The sequence below is a fragment of the Diospyros lotus genome, chromosome 14, assembly GCF_014633365.1.
Source record: "Diospyros lotus cultivar Yz01 chromosome 14, ASM1463336v1, whole genome shotgun sequence".
Classification (NCBI taxonomy): Eukaryota; Viridiplantae; Streptophyta; class Magnoliopsida; order Ericales; family Ebenaceae; genus Diospyros; species Diospyros lotus.
In genome coordinates this window covers 23,302,421-23,323,718 of record NC_068351.1, presented here as the reverse complement: position 1 = coordinate 23,323,718, position 21,298 = coordinate 23,302,421, and the positions used below count along the sequence as shown (strand labels likewise).

The 21,298-nt window shown below is 38.8% G+C and overlaps 1 protein-coding gene across 8 annotated transcripts in view; it reads left to right on the top strand.

Moving 5' to 3' along the window:
• The window catches only part of LOC127790679 (uncharacterized), a 63,321-nt gene that overhangs the window by 8,478 nt on the left and 33,545 nt on the right, over positions 1-21,298 (top strand). For 2 of the 8 annotated variants that reach the window (XM_052320275.1, XM_052320274.1), the window contains exon 10: positions 1,582-1,651. The exons of 5 other annotated variants lie outside the window; for them this stretch is intronic. In XM_052320275.1, the coding sequence (XP_052176235.1) occupies positions 1,582-1,651 (70 nt within the window). Of the gene's footprint in view, positions 1-1,581; positions 1,750-21,298 lie in introns of those variants that run through there. One more of the 8 variants, XM_052320279.1, reaches the window with a different exon arrangement.

The window sequence follows — 21,298 nt, the reverse complement described above, 5'->3', positions numbered from 1 at the left end:
CTTGATTATAGGAGATAGATTTTTCCTTGTTTTGAATTCTTAGGAGATAGTTGTCAAACCTGTATATATACATGTGATCAGCTCAAATGAAAAAAATCTTCATTCCTGAATATCTCTTGTTTCATGGTATCAAATCTACCAATTCTGGTAGCCCTAGGTTGTTAAAACCCATCCAAACATGGCTGGAAACCAGCCGACCTCAGCAGAATCGTCCACCACAGTCACCACCACCCAACCTATCAATCCTACAACCCAATCACCATCATCCTCAGTCGAAAACCTATCTTTGCAAATCACTCACCATAAGCTCAACGGAGTGAAATATCGAGAATGGCCACAATCAGTGATGCTTGCAATTCGAGGAAGAGGAAAGGCTGGACATCTAATGGGGGTGATCTTACCACCATTGGAGACAGCACCAAACTATGGAGCATGTGAGGCCGAAAACTCAATCGTGATGGCTTGGCTTATCAATTCCATGGAGCCAAGCATAGGCAGAACCTATTTGTTCTGTAAAACGACAAAAGAGATATGGCAAACTGCATAAGAGGTCTACTTGGATGTAGAAAACACCTCTCAGTGCTTTGAAGTTAGGTCCAAAATTCGAAATACCCATCAAGGCACCATAATTGTAACTAAATATTACAATACACTCATGAAACTTTGGCAGGAGATAGATCTGTTCTATGAAATTGAGTGGAGCTGCCAGATCGATGCAGAAAAATACAAGAAGTTATTGGAGAAAGAACAGGTCTTTGATTTCCTCCAAGGACTCGATGTAGATTTGGATGAAGTACTGGGACGTTTACTTGGATCCAAGCCTTTTCCATCCATTCGAGAGGCATTTGCTAAAGTTAAGTGGGAGGAGAGTAGAAAGAGAGTTATGCGCAACCCTTGTAACTCGGAACAAATCACCCAAAATTCTGCTCTAGTTGTGAATAAACATGAGAAAGGATCAGCAATACAAAATTGTGAACAAAAATAGTTAAAAGGAAAGCCATGGTGTGATCATTGCAACAAACCTTGGCACACCCGAGAGACATGCTAGGAGATCCATAGAAAGCCTTCAGATTGGAAGCCTAAGAAACAGAGAGGGAATCACCATGTAGCACAGGTAGCGGAATCAAACTTGGGGCAAATTGCCAGTCTCAATCTTTCAGCCAAGCATATTGAATTTCTGCAAAACATGTTAAACCAAACAAGGCTCTTTCCGCGGTCTGATCCCACGTCCTCACAAAATCCAACTGCAGTTGTGACATAACGAGGTAACATAATCCATTCACTGCTCTCAAAATCCTTATCAAACCAATGTTGGATAATTGATACAGGGCCTCAGATCATATGATTAGATCCTTAGATATGTTTGAGACCTATTAGAAAAACAACCGTGAAATTCATGTGTGGGTGGCTGATGGGAAGATGTCACCAGTAGTAGGACAAGGGACGATTTGTGTATCAAATCTAGTGTTGAAATCTGTGTTATATGTGCCAAAGTTTACATACAATTTATTATTTGTTAGTAAGCTAACAAAAGATATGAATTGTATAGTGACATTTTTTCCATCTCATTGTGAATTTCAGGACAGGTCTTCGGGGAAGATGATTGGAAGTGCTGAGGAGAAGGATGGTCTCTACTGCCTTTCAATAACCGGTACTTCCTCTAGAGATCAGTTACCCCATAATTTTTCCTTATTAGTAGTGTCTAGTTTTGATGTCATGTTATGGCACAAACGTCTAGGTCATCCAAGCCTTTCGCATTTAAAGGCATTGTATCCCCATTTGTTTATCAATAAAAAGAATGTTTCCTTCCATTGTGAAGTCTTGGAGAAGATAAATGAAAAAATTCAAGTTATAAACGAGAGGATAAGAAGAGAAGAAGATAAAGGAGAGTTCAAGCTGAGAAGATAAGGAAAAAGAAGGATAAGGATGCTCCAAAAAATCAGATAAAGAAGTCCTAAATTCAATCAAATCCTAATTTGGAATATGTTGTTATAATCTAGTCCTATATCTTAGGAAATTTCTTATGAATTTGTGTATATATATTTTGCATCCCTCGGATTAATGATATTATGGAAGTTTATTCCTTTCATTAAAACTTTTAGTAGTTTATTTTTCATGGTATCAGAGCCACAGTTCCGTGGCAAATTCTCCTCTTATTCTCTTCCTCCTACAGTTGGTAGACTTCTTTAAGCTCACGATATGGCTGAAACTCAATCAACAAGTGAAGCATATACTAACTTACCTTCTTTAATGAGAAATACTCAAGTTCCATCATCTCCAATCACCCTTGATAGCCATTCCCTCTAGATCACTCAGCATAAGCTGAATGGAACCAACTTTAGAGAATGGTTCCAGTCAGCTTTGATGGTAATCCGAGAAAAGGGAAAGGTTGGATATTTGACAGGTACAATTCCTAATCCTAGCACAAACTCAACAACTTATGGTGTGTGGGAGGCAGAAAACTCTATTGTGATGGCATGGTTGGTCAATTCTATGAAGCCAAAGATTGGAAGGACTTACCTCTTCTACAAGACAACCTAGGAGATTTGGGAAGTTATGCAAGAAATCTACTCAGACATGGAAAACACTGCCCAAAGCTTTTAGATCCGTTCTACCATTCGGATAACAAGGCAAGGTAATGGCTTAGTTACTGAATATTACAATGCTTTAACCAAGTTGTGATAGGAGATGGATTTATTCCATGAGATTAAATGGGAATGTTCTGAAGATGGAAAGAAATATGATAAGATGATAGAAAAAGAGAGTGTTTGATTTTTTGCATGGTCTTAACTTTGACCATGATGAAGTAAGAGAGCGGTTACTTGGAACCAAAACCTTTCCTTTAATAAGGGAAGTTTTTCTAAAAGTCAGGCGAGAAGAGAGCAAAAAAAAGGTGATGTTAAATCCTTCGGGGATGTCCAATTTTGATGTAAACTCACAAACATCAGCATTGGTCTTCTCAAGGATAAAAACTTCTAGTTCATCCAAAGGAGAGTCTTAGAAAGGCAAACCATGGTGTGACCACTGCAACAAGCCATATCACACGTTGGAAAACTCATGGAAACCAGCAAATTGAAAGCCTAAGAATCAAAGGAAAGGAAACCAAGCAGCCTATGGGGGAGAAGCTGAGACTGGAAAATCAACTAACTTGATTTTATCTGCAGATCAGTTGGAAGTTTTACAGCAATTGTTGAGCCAAACTAAGGTGACCAAACTAAGACCACACAGGACCCTAACTTGGTAGTGTCTCTTGCTAAACAAGGTACACCTAGACACTCTCTATTCTCTTTCAAATTCCCTATAGATTGCTGGATAATTGACACAGGTGCTTCAAATCACATGACTGGATCACTTAAAGTGTCGTCAACCTATGAACCTTGTGATGAAGGTTTAACCATCTCAATGGCTGATGGTACTACTGCTACGGCTCGAGGGAAAGGTATAGCTAAGGTGGCAAGTCTAAATCTGGAATCAGTGTTATATGTCCCTAATTTAAAGTGTAACTTACTCTTAGTGAGTAAACAAACCAAAGAAAGGAAGTGTTTGGTAACATTTTTTTCCTTCCTATTGTAAATTTCAGGACCTATCTTCGGGGAAGATGATTGGCAGTGCTGAGGAAAAAGGAGGCCTCTATTATATCTCAAAGCTTGTGTTGCCAAACTATAACAATTAAATTTATTTGTTTTGAGAATAGTTAAAGCAGAGTCCTTCAATGAGACTAGGGGATCTGAGATGCTGCTAACGAGGTTACCGGGTTTGGAGCTTAATTGACCGCTCTGGAGGGCGGTTGCTTCAAGACCCAAATGGGGTCTTCGGGGTCCTTGGTGTTGTCAACCCTAGGAGAGTTTTCGAGAGACCAGAAGGAAGAATGGTCCCAAAGGGTCTCTGGAGAAAGTTGTTGATGGGCCTTCGGGGATCAACAACTTTACTGAGTTTGCAATCACAAAGGACGTCAGAAAGGCACGCAGGGATCTTCCCCATGTGGGCCCTCCGATGCCTAGGTCAGACAATGTAGTTCGTGATGATCGTGCAAAAATATGTAGATGTGTATATGTTGTATGTCTTAGGGGGTCTTCTGGTGTTCTAAAGGGTGAGGTGAAAGTCTTCCGGGTGAGTTTTAGAGTGAAAGAGAGTAAGGGTCCAAAAAGATCCATTTGCCATGGAAGAGGCAAGTATTTATGGATGCTTGGTGGGGTCCACAGATGAGTCCTTAGACTCTTCCAAAAGAGGCTAGAGGGCCTAGAGAAATCTTTGGGGTGAAAGTGCCCCGATGAATGTCTCTGGGTGGTCCCAAAGAGCTCTTTTGGGCCATTGGGTAACTTGTGCCCAGGAGACTCTAAGTCTTTGGGCTATACAGATAAGAAGGCTAGACCATCCCGGGTGGCTCTCTGGAGGCCTCAAGGACTCCTGCCCCGGAGATTCTCTGGGGTCTTCGAACTCAGCAGGATACTTCTTATAACTTAGAAAAAAATTTTAGGGCACCCCACAACAGCTTGGTTAGTCCCTTGGATCTAGGTCACAAATTCAATCCTCTTTGTCTACTATTTCAAATTCTGAAATTGTGTTATGGCACTAGCGTTTAGGGCACCTTAGTTTCAATTATCTCAAAGTTTTGTATCCCTATCTTTTCATTAATAAAAGAAGCCATTCCTTTCATTGTGAACAATGTATCCTTGATAAACAAACCAAGAGTTCTCATCCTTCTCATATATATAAACCTACAAAGCCTTTCTATTTGATTCATAGTGATATTTGGGGACCAGCAAGAACTCCTAATCTGACTAACACTTGGTGGTTTATCACATTTATAGATAACCATACAAGGGTTAGCTTAGCTGGGTGTTCTTAATGAAAGACAAATTTGAAGCCTATGTTGTGTTTAAAAGGTTTCATCAAATGATAAACAATGTCTTTAAATCTTTAATCCATGTTTTACGTTCAAATAATGGTCGGGAATATTTTTCCAATGATTTCAATCATTATTTAACTAAACATGACATTATTCACCAAAGTTCATGCCCTTACAATCCCTAACAAAATGGGGTGGCAGAAAGGAAAAACTGCCATCTTCTTGAGACTGCAAGGGTAATTATGTTCACTAACGCAATCCGTAATGCATACTGGGGAGAAGCAATTTTTACATCTTCCTACCTTATTAATCGACTTCCCTTTAAGGTCCTTGCATTTAGAACCCCTTTGAGTGTCCTCCTTGATTTTTATCCTTATCACACTAGGGTCCTAAACTCTCTATCACCAAAAGTTTTTGGGTGTATCATGTTTGTACATAAGTACCAACCCTCTCTATCTAAACTTGAACCTAAAGCTCTCAAATGCATATTTGTTGGCTATTCTTCTACTCAACAATGATACAAATGCTACCACCCTTCTACACAACATCTCATTGTATCTTGTGATGTATCCTTTCTTGAACATCAACTATTTTTTCACACCTTTCCTCTGCAGGGACACATACCTAGTGCAAAGGAACAGTGGGACCTGACCTTGCCTCTACCTATGAATTCACTTCCTATCTCTCATCCTACCTCCCCACCCTTTATGACCTCAACTCCTGAACCTCCTCTTGCTACTGAATTAGTTCTTCCTACCCAAACCTTAGTGCCTAATCCAAGGGGAGATCAAGTAGACCAGATTCAAGAAAATCCAGCCTCTGACAAGCCAACTTTGGTGTATTCTAAAAGGCCTCGTGACCCTCAACCAAACCTATTGTCTAATCCAAAGATATGTTCAGAAACTGAAGACAATAGGAGCATGGAAAGGGTGACATCTAACAGGTTTGATGATCTAGATATCCCAATAGCACTAAGGAAAGGGGTGAGATCGTGTACCAAACACCCTATTTCAAATTATGTGGGTTATTCAAAGCTATCTCCTCAGTTCAAGGCCTTCACAGTTAGCATTGATGATATAGTGATCCCTAAGGATATATATATCATGCATTGCAAGATGAGAAATGGAATGTAGCAATTATGGATGAGATGCAGGCCCTAGAAGCTAATAAAACTTGGGATATTGTCAGTCTGCCTAATGGAAAGAAAATTGTTGGCAACAAATGGGTTTTTACAATGAAGTATAAGTCAAATGGAAGCATTGACAGGTACAAGGCAAGATTAATAGCCCAAGGGTTTACCCAAACCCAAGGACTTGATTATGAGAAAACTTTTGCTTCGGTGGCCAAGCTTAATTCTATCTGAGTTTTACTCTCATTGGCTATTAATTTAGATTGGAAATTGCAGAAGCTGGACATCAAGAATGCATTCTTAAATGGGAAGCTAGAAGAAGAAATTTATATGAGGATCCCCCAGGTTTTGAGACAGAAAACACAAAAGGAAAGGTATGTAGATTAAAGAAGTCACTATACGGTTTCAAGCAGTCTCCAAGGGCCTGGTTCAAGCGGTTTAGTGACACCCTCATTCAGCTAGGATACAAACAAGGGCGAGAAGATCATACCCTATTCACAAAAAATGAAGCAGATGGAAGGAGGACAATCCTTATTGTCTATATGGATGACATTATCATCACAGGGGATAACAATCTGGAAATTAAAAATCTAAAAGGACAACTAAGGTCTATATTTGAAGTGAAAGACTTGGGAGAATTGAGATACTTCCTTGGGATGGAAGTAGCTAGAAGCAAGGAAGGGATTTTCTCATCTCAAAGGAAGTACACAATTGATTTGCTGAAGGAAATTGGTAACTGCTGGTTATGAAGCTTCAAACGTCGTCGTCCCTCTTAGCTGGTTGGAAGGCCACATGCTGCAACCGCAGCTGGCCAATTGGCAGCTGCTGGATGGCGGCACGTGGCAACCATCAGCAGCCTCAATCAGCGCCCGCTTGATCTCTCTGCTGCCCGATCCTAATCTCTGCTATTTCTGTTGGAATAATCAATCGTGCTTGCACGATTGAATCTCAGCTGCCCCTCAGTGCTTTATGAGGATCAATCCCAGCCATTCTTTGCTGCTTTTAATCTTGCCTCGGGATGTGTTCAAGACAGACGAAAGATCGAGAAAAAGGTGAGAAGAAGAAGAAGAAGGATTAGTCGGGTACTGTGTGGTTGGCTCTCGCCCTCGAGCTAGGGTTTGATCTGGTTTGCTCTCTGTTTCTTTTCTTCTGTAAATGCTTTGTATAAAGCATGTTTATAGGGTTCGATTAGGTTGCCTTTTAATCTGTATTAAGTGATTTTAGGGCAAGTTTTGTTTCATCGAACCATTATATGTATAGAGTGATCGGGAGGTTTTATATGTGGTTGTAATCTCTGATTTTTCTCATAGTTCAATGAGCTCTCCTCACCAGAGCTCAACGTGGACGTAGCCTCGATTTTGAGGTGAACAACGGTAAAATCTCGTGTGTCTCTCTTTCGTTTTTTGTTTCAGTTTCGTGTATGTTTTATTTTTGCTTCCAGTTTTTTGTCCATCATTCTTCAGCGATTGAAATACTGTAAAAGCCCTAAGGTTTTTGTTAGTTCTCAACAGTGGTATCAGAGCCTTGTTAAGTTCGGCTCTTAGGGTTTCTGTAACTTCAATCTGTTAGGTTTTCATTTTTGGGGCTTTCTCATCTTGCGGGTGATCTAGGGTTTCTCTGAGAGATTCTATTTCAGCGGGTGTGTGCTGTGTTGATTCTTTTCTGAGTCTAGAGCCACCTAAGTTACCTTCGTGCAAGGCGAAGATGAATTCTACCCGATTTGAAATCGGTATATTTGATGGAAAAGGAGATTATGGAAGCTGGAAGAAAAAGATGAGAGTATTACTCTCTCATCATAAAGTGCTTATAGCACTTGAGACAGATGATCGCAAATGGTCAGCAGACCAGCTTGCGAGGACAGAGGAAATCAGAGAAGAAGCCTTCAATCTGATCTTCCTCCACCTGGGTGACAGTGTGATTCGCAAGGTAGATGGTATGTCCACTCCCTTAGAACTCTGGAATAAACTAGATGCTTTATTTTCTGTCATTACTGCACCTAATTTAGTATATCTGAAAGGCATGCTATTTAATTTTAAAATGAATGCATCAAAGACTATGGATGAGAACATAGATGAATTTACTAGGCTTGCATTACTACTTAGAGGTACTGATAAAGTATTAGGAGACTCTAGTGAAGCGATGATTCTATTAAATTCATTGCTTGATGATTATGATGTTGTTAAACATGCATTAAGATATACTAGTATAGTACCTAGTCTAGACCTTGTTATTTCAGGCATTAAGGCTAGAGAACTGGAACTAGGGACATCAAAGAAATCTGGTAACAATCTTTTTGTAAAGGGGAAGAATGAGAAAAAGCATTCTACTGGTAATAATGATCATGCTAGTGGGTTAGGGCAAAAGGGTAAGAAGAAAGATAAAAAGGGTAAGCAAAAGTAGAAATGCTATCACTGTGGGAAAGAGGGACACATTAAGAAATACTGTTATGACTACATTAAGAAACAAAAGCAAGAGGGAAATGTAAATGTTAATCCTAGTAATTCAAACTGTTTAGCTGAGGTTCTTACTGTTTCAAATGCTTCTATTGATAATGAATGGATCATGGATTCAGGATGTTCTTTCCATATGTGTCCTAACATTGATTGGTTTCATAATTTTGATAAAAATGAATCTGGAACAGTGTTTATGGGTAATAACCAATCATGTAGGGTTAAAGGTATAGGAAGGATATCTCTCAAATTGCATGATAACAAAACCAGAACCTTAACAGATATAAGATATGTTCCTGGCCTAAAAGGAAATTTGATATCTCTTGGCACGTTAGATGAACTAGGTTTCTCTTATAAAGCAGAAAATAGATCTATGTATGTGTTTAAAGGAGATGATCTAATTCTAACTGGTGCTAAGAAAAATGGATTGTATGTTTTGAATGGCTGTTATTTCCCTTCTGATAATATTAGTTCTGCATGCATAGTCAAATCTGATAAGACAGAATTATGGCACCTGAGACTTGGCCATATGAGCCTAAAAGGTCTTAAGGCACTGTCTAACCAAGGCTACCTTAGTTCAGTGCCAATGGGGTCCCTCGATTTTTGTGAGCCATGTGTTCTAGGCAAACAACATAGGCTGGGTTTCCATAAAGGAACCCACCTGGCGAAGGTATGCCTAGAATATATACATGCAGATTTATGGGGGCCTTCTCAGGTCCCTACTCACGGTGATAACAGGTATTTTTTGTCTATTATTGATGATTTCACTAGGAAGGTTTGGGTGTTTCTTCTAAAATCTAAAGACCAGACTCTAGAGAAGTTTAAAACTTGGAAGAACATAATTGAAAAACAAATAGATAGAAAGATTAAAATCTTAAGGACAGACAATGGTCTGGAATTCTGTAACAAAAAGTTTGATGAATTCTGCAATACCCAAGGAATACTTAGACATAGGACTGTGAGGTATACACCCCAACAAAATGGGGTAGCTGAGAGGATGAACCGAACTCTTCTTGAAAAGGTTAGATGCCTTTTATTCACCTCTAATATGCCAAAATCTTTTTGGGGGGAGGCCTTGTCTACTGCAGCCTATTTGGTGAATAGAAGTCCTTCCTCTGCCCTAAATCTAAAATGCCCTGAAGAAAAATGGATCGGTAGGAAATTAAATCTTGATTACCTTAAGGTGTTTGGTTGTGAAGCATATGCTCACAAATCAGAAGGTAAATTAGATCCTAGGTCCATTAGGTGTGTGTTTGTTGGTTATCAAGAAGGAACCAAAGGTTAAATTATGGGAAAGACAATCTGGTGGGATTAAAATCATTATTAGCAGAGATGTCATCTTTAATGAAACAACTTTCTCTTGCAAAACAGTTCACTCTGAAGAAACCAACATTAATAGAAGTCCAGATGATTTTATCATTCTAGGAGGGTCTCAAATTGAGGTGGAGCAAGCTGAAGATCCTCTTCCAGCTGCTCCAACAGAATCCAACCTAGAAGATGTTCCAACCCCAAATCAAACCTCTGATCATGATGATGATCAAGAGGAACAAGAAGAGGAACATGAGATTGAGGTGGAGCATCACAGCTCAACCCAAGATCTCAGTGATTACCATCTAGCCCGAGATAGGAGCAGGAGGGTTTCAAGACCCCCTGCATGGTATGCCTATTCAGACTTAGTGTTTTGTGCCCTTGTGGCAGGTCTGGAATTAAGGAGCAGTGAGCCTTCCACGTATGAGGAGGCTGTCAGCTCAAAGGAAAATGTAAAGTGGCAGTAGGCCATGGATGAGGAAATGTCCTCACTTAAAATTAATGGCACATGGGAGTTGGTGCCAAGACCTCAGAAACAGAAGTTAATTCAGTGTAAATGGTTGTATAAGTTAAAAGAAGGTATTTCTCCTATTGATCTAATTAGGTATAAAGCAAGATTAGTGGCAAAGGGGTTTACTCAGAGAGAAGGTATAGATTACACTGAAATTTTCTCCCCTGTAGTTAAATTTAAAACCATCTGCATGATGCTATCAATAGTTGTTCAATTTGACCTTGAATTAGAACAATTAGATGTTAAGACAACATTTTTGCATGGAGACTTAGAAGAGAAAATTTTCATGACACAACCAGCTGGATATATTGACTCAAATAAACCTGAGCATGTGTGTTTACTGAAAAAATCTCTTTATGGCTTAAAACAATCCCCCAGGCAGTGGTATAAAAAATTTGATAGTTTTGTCTTAGGGATTGGCTTTGTAAGGAGTCAATATGATAACTGTTTCTATTTTATTCTCTCAAATATCCCTATTTATCTATTGTTGTATGTAGATGACATTCTGTTAATCAGCAAGTCTAAGTCTAAGATAAATGAATTAAAACAAATGTTTAACACAAGTTTTGACATGAAAGACTTAGGGTCAGCTAAGAAAATTTTAGGAATGACAATAGAAAGGGATAGAGGAAATTCCAGCTTAAAGGTTCGTCAAAATGACTATTTAATGAAAGCTGTAAAAAGGTTTGGCATGCACAATTGCAAGCTAGTAAGTGTTCCATTAGCTGGACATTTTGTCTTAACTAAATCTCAATGCCCTTCATCCAACTCTGAAATCATTAAAATGGAAAAGGTTCCATATGCTAATGCAATTGGAACTATCATGTATGCTATGATTAGTACAAGGCCTGATCTAGCCTATGCTATATCATCACTTAGCAGATTCATGTCCAACCCAGGTAAACCTCATTGGGATGCTCTTAAATATTTATTAAGATATATACATGGATCTATTGATGTTGGATTAATTTACAAGAAAAGATTTAATTCTCTTGATCTTGTTGGGTATGTAGATTCTGACTTTGCCGGGGATAAAGACACCCGAAAGTCCACTATTGCTCTATATTTCACCTTAGGTGGAAATTGCATTAGCTGGAAGTCACAGCTGCAGCCTCTGGTTGCTCTGTCTTCCACTGAGGCAGAGTATGTAGCTGTGACTGATGCAGTAAAGGAGGCTGTCTGGCTTCAAGGTATACTTCGGGAAATTTACCTGCTTTAAGGAAAGGCTGAGGTGTATTCAAACAGTCAAAGTGTGATTCACTTGACCAGAAATCCAGTCTACCATGAACGCACTAAGCATGTGGATGTCAGGTATCATTATGTTAGAGATTTGGTTTTAAATGGCACTATTTCTATACTAAAACTGCCTATAGAAAATAACCTAGCAGACATGGGTACAAAGTTGCTAAATGCAACAAAATTCAAGCATTGCTTGGACTTGTTGCATGTGGGTATTGGTTGATCAGCTCAACCAGAGCTATGAAGGTGAGGGTTGATGCATGCTGAACTTGAAAGAATTTGAGGGATTTGCCTTCGGTTTGCTGCTTCAAGGTGGAGATTGCTAGTTATGAAGCATCAAACGTCGTCGTCCCTCTTAGCTGGTTGGAGGGCCACGTGCTGCAATCGCAGCTGGCCAATTGGTAGCTGCTGGATGGCGGCACGTGGCAACCATCAGCAGCCTCAATCAGCGCCCGCTTGATCTCTCTGCTGCCCGATCCTAATCTCTGCTATTTCTGTTGGAATAATCAATTGTGCTTGCACGATTGAATCTCAGCCGCCCCTCAGTGCTTTATGAGGATCAATCCCAGCCATTCTTTGCTGCTTTTAATCTTGCCTCGGGATGTGTTCAAGACAGACGAAAGATCGAGAAAAAGGTGAGAAGAAGAAGAAGAAGGATTAGTCGGGTACTGTGTGGTTGGCTCTCGCCCTTGGGCTAGGGTTTGATCTGGTTTGCTCTCTATTTCTTTTCTTCTGTAAATGCTTTGTATAGAGCATGTTTATAGGGTTCGATTAGGTTGCCTTTTAATCTGTATTAAGTGATTTTAGGGCAAGTTTTGTTTCATCGAACCATTATATGTATAGAGTGATCGGGAGGTTTTATATGTGGTTGTAATCTCTGATTTTTCTCATATTTCAGTGAGCTCTCCTCACCAGAGCTCAACGTGGACGTAGCCTCGGTTTTGAGGTGAACCACGGTAAAATCTCGTGTGTCTCTCTTTCGTTTTTTGTTTCAGTTTCGTGTATGTTTTATTTTTGCTTCCAGTTTTTTGTCCTTCATTCTTCAGCGATTGAAATACTGTAAAAGCCCTAAGGTTTTTGTTAGTTCTCAACAGTAACCTCAGGTGTAAGCCTACTAGTATTCCATTAGAACCTAACTGGAAAAATAAAGAAGACAACAGAAGGGAGTACCAAGTAGACAAATGAAGATATCAACGATTAGTGGATAAATTGATCTATCTATCATTCACATGACCAGACATTGCATATATTGTGAGCATAATTAGTTAGTTCATGCATTCACCTATAAGAAGACATCTTGAGGCAGCATATCATGTTCTCAGGTACCTCAAAGGAACCCCCAAGAAAGGACTCTTATTTAAGAAGAGTCAAGATAGAGGGATCAATGCATTTGTAGATGCTGATTGGGCCGACTCTGTTATAGATGGATGATCTACATTAGGTTATTGCACAAAAGTTTGGGGTAATTTGGTAACTTGGAGAAGTAAGAAGCAACCAGTGGTGGCAAGGAGCAGTGCAGAAGTAAAGTATAGGGCTATTGCTCGAGGTTATGTGAAGTCATTTGGGTGGAGAAAATGATGGAAGACCTACACCTACCAGTGTCCTCTCAAAAAATTCTCTATAGTGACAGTAAGTCAGCAATTATTAGCATTGTGAATAATTTGGTACAACATGACTGGATGAAACACGTAAGAATTAACTGACACTTTGTTAAGGAAGAAATTGATAGAAGAGATATAAGTCTTACTTATATCCCTACTGAGTTTCAAGAAGTAGATTTCCTCACCAAAGCAATGCAAAAGCAAGGATTTGAATCTATTCGAGGCTAGTTGGGAATAATAGATATCTATTCACTAGCTTAAGGGGGAGTGTTGGAGAAGGTAAAGGAAAAAATTCAAGTTATAAACAAGAGGATAAGAAGAGAAGAAGAAAAAGATTAATATATGAAAAGATAAAGGAGAGTTCAAGATGAGAAGATAAGGAAAAAGAAGGATAAGGATGCTCTAGAAAATCAGATAAGTCCTAAATTCAATCTAATCCTAATCTAAAATATGTTGTTGTAATTTAGTCCGATATCTTATAAGATTTCTTAGGAATTTATGTATATATATTTTGCATCCCTCGGATCAATGATATTATGGAAGTTTATTTCCTCTCATTAAAACTTTTAACAGTTTATTTTTCATGAAGAATGTGTCCTTGCAAAACAATGCTGAAGTACTTATATTTCCCACTCATACAAACCTTCAAAGGCTTTCCATCTAGTTCATAGTGATATCTGGGGACCAGCAAGGATTCCTACTTTGACTAGAACCCAATGGTTCATTATGTTGATAGATGATCATTCTAGAGTTTGTTGGGTGTATCTTATGAAAGACAAATCTAACGCTTGTGCTTTATTCCAACAATTCCATATGCTTGTTCAAACTGTTTTCCAAACCCCTATCCAAATTCTACAAATCAATAATGGGAGAGAGCATTTTTCACAAGAATTCACTCAATACCTCTCCACTAATAGCATTCACCATCAAAGTTTATGTGTTTATACTTCTCAACAAAATGGAGTGGCTAAAAAAAAAAATTGCCACCTATTAGAAGTCACTCGTTCCATGATGTTTACTAGTTCAGTCCCACATTCCTACTAGGGAGAAGCTATCCTAATTGATTCTTACCTCATAAACCGTCTCCCTTCCAGGACACTTAAATTTCGGACTCCTTTGAGCATCCTCCTTGATGACTTCCCAAACACAAAAATCCTCAATTCATTACCACCAAAGGTGTTTGGGTGTACCGTTTGTGTTCATAACTCCCAAACAAATCCAAGAAAACTCAAGCCCAAAGCTCTCAAGTGTGTGTTTGTTGGTTATTCACCTACCCAAAAAGGGTATAAATGCTATTTTCCAAGCACCCGAAAGTTCCTTATTTCCTATGATGTAACCTTCTTTGAGAGTCAGTCATTCCATCTCCAGGGGAGAAATCCCAAGAAGATAGGTCTTGGGATCCATCCATTTAAAGGGAAACTCCAACTCTTGGTGTATCATGCAGGGGTTTTACTAGTTTTCAAAACTTTTTCGAAAAACTCATGATAAATGCAACGGAAATAAATCAAGATCACCTTGCAAGACTTGGTATCTAACAACCATATGCAACCAAAAACGAAACCATCCATAGGGTGTTTAGTAGTATACCTCACTAGAGAGTTTTGTAGCTGATGTAGAGGTTGAATATCCATTCGAGGCAGTGCATGTCCTCACCAAATGGCTCTCGAATAGCACCTCCAAACAGTCTCGCTATTCTGAACAAAATTTCGGATGACCAATCCAACCCTCGAAGTTACAAGGGGCCTTGTTAATCCACACTCCGAATAGGAAAGAGACCCACAAGAGAGCCTATGTGCTGGCTAAGCCTCTTGTAGGTGATTTAAGCTGTAATGGGTTCAAAAACAAATAGATCCCAAATCCTAATAGTCACTCTATTGGGTTGGGTTTGCTACAATAGTAAGATGGAATCAATGAGCAATGGGAGCAAAGGGGAGGAGGGTTTCAAAGGACTCTAAAATTGAGAGAAAACGCTCACAACTGAGAGAAAATTAGGGCATAAAAAGTGTAGCCTAAAAGCTTGGGTGTTTCTCTTCTCCATGCCTTATATAAGAAACCCTAAACCCTCTCAAAGCCTCTAAATCAGACAAACAACTAGGAGAGAGAGAGGGGAGAAGGCTGAGAGGGCAGAGCAGTGCTAGATGCACGTTGTCCTCCTCTTCCATGTGTCCCAAAAAACTGTTGCATAAACGACAAAGAAATTGTGCCGAACGCAACCCTCGCTTCAAGAAAACATTCGATCGATTTCGAGAATCGATTGACCGGTTTGCACCAGTCAACAAGGATCGGTTGATCAATTTCCTGTTGATCGGTTTAGCCCCAAGGTCTGGTCGATTGCCATCAAGGCCGATCGATCGATTATGTTCCTTCGTTCCAACTTTCTGCAAATTTCATCTAGGTCCGCCATTAACTCGTAATGGCCCTTTCATTATCTCATAATGAAATCAAGGCCCTTGTTAACTCTTAACGACATGCCTATCAACTTTTGACAATTGCTTCGATTAATTTAAACCCGTTTGTGAAGCTTAGGAAGGAAACCCTAACTTTTAATATGTATATTCCACTTAATTAAATTCATAGACTATACACCTATATATATATACAAATACAATGGGCCATGGGCCATGAGCTCTAACATACGATTAACCCTAGATTATAACCATATAACTCAACACCGTTCCATTAACTCTTAACAGTATCATTATTAACTCTTAATGATGACCAATAATCAATTGCATCTTTACATCACTAGTTAACCACTACACTCAGATATGCGTGTTACTTTCTAGGTTCACCACTAAATCGTCAAACACTTTAACGCTGACCAAACACTTTGATCTACAAACGAGGATCTTCCCATCTCCCTGATGTACCCTGAAAGGTCTTGAGTGACAATTAGCATTATGTCAAGACGATCCTACTAGTAATAAAGTCATACTTCAAGAGAACCTATTTGGGCTTTTGATTCCTGTGTACTATAATCCCTCCATCAACTAACATCCTGATTGAGTGAGAACCATGGACTGATCAAATTCACTAACTTGATAGCTATGCTAAGATCTAGTGTGGTGTGATTGAGGTGACACTTAGGAACTTCTTCTGACATTGGAAACTCTTTTCTAATCATGTGCACCTTGGCCAGGTTTATACAGTCACAAGCCACCACTAATCGCATAGGATGTTCACTTCACGCCGAAGGTCAATGGATCCCATTAGCAATCATTTGCCTCCATATGTTACTACACAGAGACCGCACAGTGTATATTCCCATTATGGTAATCGGGTGGTTAGTAGCAACGACAAATCTTTGGCACCAACATACAAGATAACTGTGTTGCCTCCGGTCTAAGGACCAATAACATAATCGAAGCTAGTGACGAATCAGAGATCTTCTCAGCCATGTGATCCATTACTTGCGCTACATTCAGCAAATGTTCAACTAACATCCACTGCTATGTCTACTATTTTCATCTCATGGAATAGGGTATGTGACTCACCATCCTTTATCATTAGTATCTCATACTAATCAAAGGTAGTAGTCCATGTGTCAGTCCATAATTGATTAATCATAGCCCCTTTTTGAGAAATCTAAGGACTGAGAATCATTTTAAGAAATCCTTAATACAAAAGTCTTTGTCACATATTCTTAACACTTAAGAATAAGATTTTCATTAGGAAATCTAGGGACTCATTCATATATGTATAATTGGAGAGAAGTGAATGAAGATATGACCTTAAAATATGAAAATATATTTTATTACATTTGCAAGACTTACATCATTAAGTCCCATTATACATTTGCTAGATGTCATCTAAATCCTGCATTAAGGGCACTAACACTAACACCATATCTCTTCCAGTTCCCGTTGAAAGTTGTCCAGTTCCTTAAACTAGCCCTAATTCGACACTTGAAGTAACTAATCCAGGGGGAGACTCGGTTATAGACAAACCAACCTTGGTTTATTTGTGAAGACCTAGAGATCCTTAATAAGGCCAATTATTGGATCCAGGGAAGGTTCCTAGCATTGTTTTAAAAATCGGACCGGACCGGCTGGTCGGACCGGAAAAACCGGGAACCGGTGGCCTATCCGGTCTGGTTTGACATAAAAAACCAAATCTTCTTTAACCCGGTCAAAACCGGTCAAAATCCGGTCGAACCGGTGAACCGGGAACCGGATTGACCCTGGTTTTTTTCACCCTCACACTTATTTTTAAATTTTTAATTCTTAATTAATTTTTTAACAACATATATAACAATTATATATAAAATATTAGTTGTATATTAGTTAATAATAGCATTTCTCACACTTATTTTTAAAATTTTTAATTCTTAATTAATTTTTTAACAACATATATAACAATTATATATAAAATATTAGTTGTATATTAGTTAATAATAACATTTCTCATGATAATATATAGAATATTAGTATTTCAAATATATATATTATTTAATTATAAAATATATATATGACATCATCCGGTCGGACCACTCCGGTCTAACCGGTCGGACCAACTGACTCGTGATCCAATTAATAGGCCGGTTCGCTCTCTGGTCCGGTTTTTAAAACATTGGTTCCTAGTACTAATGAGGGAGTAGTTGATGATTTGGATTTGCTTATCGCTCTTTGAAAATGAGTAAGATAATGTACAAAATTTCCTATTTCTAACTACTTGGGTTACTCAAATTTGTCTCCATAATTTGCTGCATTCACTACTAAGGTTGATAGTGTTGAGATACCTAACAATATCTATGAAGCACTCAAAGAACCCCAGTGGAAGGAGGCAATTTTGGAAGAAATGAGAGCATTACACATGAATGGCACTTGGGAAGTTGTAGACTTGCTAGAGAACCAGAAAGTTGTTGGGAGTAAATGGGTATTCACAATTAAGTATAAGGCTAATGGAGACATTGAAAGGTATAAGGCACGACTAGTTGCTCAAGACTTCACTCAAGCCTACGGGATTGACTATGAGGAAACATTTGCACCAATGGCAAAGCTGAACACAATTCGAGTTCTTTTATCTTTGGCAGCTAACCTAGAGTGGGAACTCCATCAGCTTGATGTAAAGAACGCATTCCTGAATGTTGGCTTAGAGGAGGAAGTATACATGAGGAGAATCCCTTCTGGATTCAAATCTGAAGAAGAGAAAGGGAAAGTATGTAAATTAAAAAAAATCTATTTACGGTCTCAAGCAGTCACCCCGAGCATGGTTTAAAAAATTTAGTACATCACTCTTTCTGTTCGGATACAGGCAAGGGCAAGCGGACCATATGGTCTTCATCAAGATGGGAGAAAGAGGAAAATGATCCATATTGATCGTATAAGTAGATGACATTATCATCACCGGTGATGACACAAACCAACTTCAGCAACTCAAGTAGCAATTGAAAACAAAATTTGAGGTTAAAGATCTAGGGGACTTGAGATATTTTCTCGGTATGGAAATTGCAAGAAACCAAAATGGTATTTTCATCTCTCAACGAAAATATACTCTTGATTTACGAATAGAAATCAGGAAATTAGGTTGCAAACCAGTTGGGACTCCTCTGTGACAAGGCTAGAAGTGGAAGCTAGATGAAAGTGATCCTCTTGTGGACAAGGGAAGGTACCAGTGACTAGTTGGAAGACTTATCTATCTATCTCTCACAAGGCCTAATATTGCCTTTGCAGTCAGTATTGTTAGCCAATTTATGCATTCCCCAACTCAACAACATCTAGATGCCGTGGGACACATCCTCAAATATCTCAAGGGAACTCCAGGTAGAGGACTAATGTTTCGAAAACATGAAAAGATGAATATTGAAGCCTTTGCAGATGCAGATTGGGTTGGTAACGTGGAAGATAGCAAGTTAACTTCGGGGTTTTGCACAAAGTTGTGGGGGAATTTAATCGCATGGAGAAGCAAGAAGCAGACGGTGGTGGCTAGGAGTAGTGTTGAAGCAGAATTTAGAGCCATTGCACAAGGTATATGTGAAGTTATTTGGCTAGAGAGACTAATGGATGATCTGCAAATATCTATTTCAGCCCCTACAAAGCTCTACAGTGATAGCAAGTCTTCCATAAGTATTGTGAATAATCTAGTACAACTAGATCGAATGAAACATGTTAGAATTGACAAGAGCTTTATCAAACATGAGCTTGAAGAAGACAGTATTTAATTATGTCACATTTCCACTCAAATGCAAGAAGCAGATGTTTTCACAAAGATACAACCCATGCCTGACTTTGAATTTATTCTTCGCAAGTTGGGAATGACGAAGATCTATTCCTCAACTTGAGGGGGAGTGTTGGAGATTTATGATTTGCTAGATATTTATCTCTTTTATTTTTGTATTTTTGCATTCGAGTGATTAGATTAGGTTTGTTAGAGGAGAAGAAAAGGAGGCGGCGAAGATAAGAAATAAGAATCTCCTTGATTATAGGAGATAGATTTTTCCTTGTTTTGAATTCTTAGGAGATAACTGTCAAACCTGTATATGTACCTGTGATTAGCTCAAATGAAAAAAATCAAGAGAGAAGAATTCATTCTTGAATATCTCTTGTTTCATAGTCACATCACTACTTACTAAAGCAAATATAATAAAAAGTTTCCAAAACCAAAAAAGGATTCCAAAACCTAATCACTTAAATGCTAACCACAACTAAACAACTAAAAATAAAATAAATACACAATTAAACAAGAATCTATTCCTGCATCAATCTCCCTGGCTTGAAAAGAAACTTGACTCCAATGAGAAAACTTGGATGTATTGATCGTAAATGATAGGATCAATTTTCTGCTACTCTTCTTCAACATATTCATCATAAACAGGTCCTTCTATATCTTCTTCATGTGCAGTTTCAACTTCTAGTAAATTAACTTGACGTTGAGGACAAAAATAAGAAGCACGAACAAGCTCTTGAAAATTGAAACATCAAAGGGCAGATTATGTAGGGTTGCTGCTAGACCCTTTGAAGCTCCAAAAACATGACTTCCTTCCCCTTTTGGTTGTGACTTGAACCCCACACTGCCCTCAAACAACTCTAGAAGTAGTCCTTCCAAACTACTGCTTCTTTGATCCTTTCTTGAAGCTGTTATGGCAGTTTTCCAGCCTTTGGACAGAAGCTGGAACCTTCGGACTTGACACAGCAGGCCCTTAAGTCATTGAAGGATGCCTAGCAACATACTAAGCTACCCCCTTTTCATCCATTAAAACATATTGTCAAGCTTTCTCAAAGTTAAACAAGCAAAAAGTTCCCATCTCTTCTCTTATAGATTTGTTCAAACCAGCCAAATATCATTAGATTATCTGTTCATTGGTTTCTTTTAACCCAACATGTTTTGATAGATTATTAATCTCAATTGTGTACTCCTCCATGGTCATCCCCTTTTTCTTCAAGAAATGAAATCTCTCATTCAACTCTATTGCAAATCAACAGGCAAAAATTGCTTCCTCATCTCAGCCTTCCTATGCTCCCAAGTCTGATTTTTTGCCTTTCCTTGGCGAGCGCTTCTCTAAAACTCTCTTCTGTCGCTGAAGGACAGTGCCTTCCATTTTTGCTTCTCACAAAGAACCTTCATATCTTTCAGCCTTAGGCTTCCATTCAAAAGTAATTTTCTAAACTTGCTTCCCAATTGAAATAGTCCCATGCATCTTTCCTTCAAGATCAGTAACTTCTGGTTTGATTCTACCAGCCAACAAATCAAGTGCGCGTACCAAATGCTTTTCCAATCTGCCTCATGCCACGGATCTGCAGTTTCAGCATCATAAAAGGGGTTTTCATCTTCACCATAGTCAAGTTCTCCCTCAGCACCACCTTCCAGCATGTCCAAAGGGCTGTGGTCACTTTCCAGAATCTCCCTACAGGTAACATGTTCCTATCGCTGCACCACATGCACAGCTTGTGATAAATCTATCATATGCCGCATCGCAGTCAATTCTGTTTCGTGGATTTGATTGCTTTTTCAACGTCCTATAGCACGCCCAACTATGGCTCTAAAGTGAAGATCCTAACACAACTATAGGATCATTCCTGATACCAGTTTGTTGCAGTTTGAGAGGAATATCAGCAAAAACAAGTGCAAAAATTGGCGAAAACAATGGAAGATAAAATCTTCTACAAAGATACTAAATTTGGGGTTTAAGAAAACTTCAAAAGTTGATTTAGAGTAGTGACTAAATACAAAGTGTCTTTAAAGGACTATACAACAGTTACAACAATAATTAAA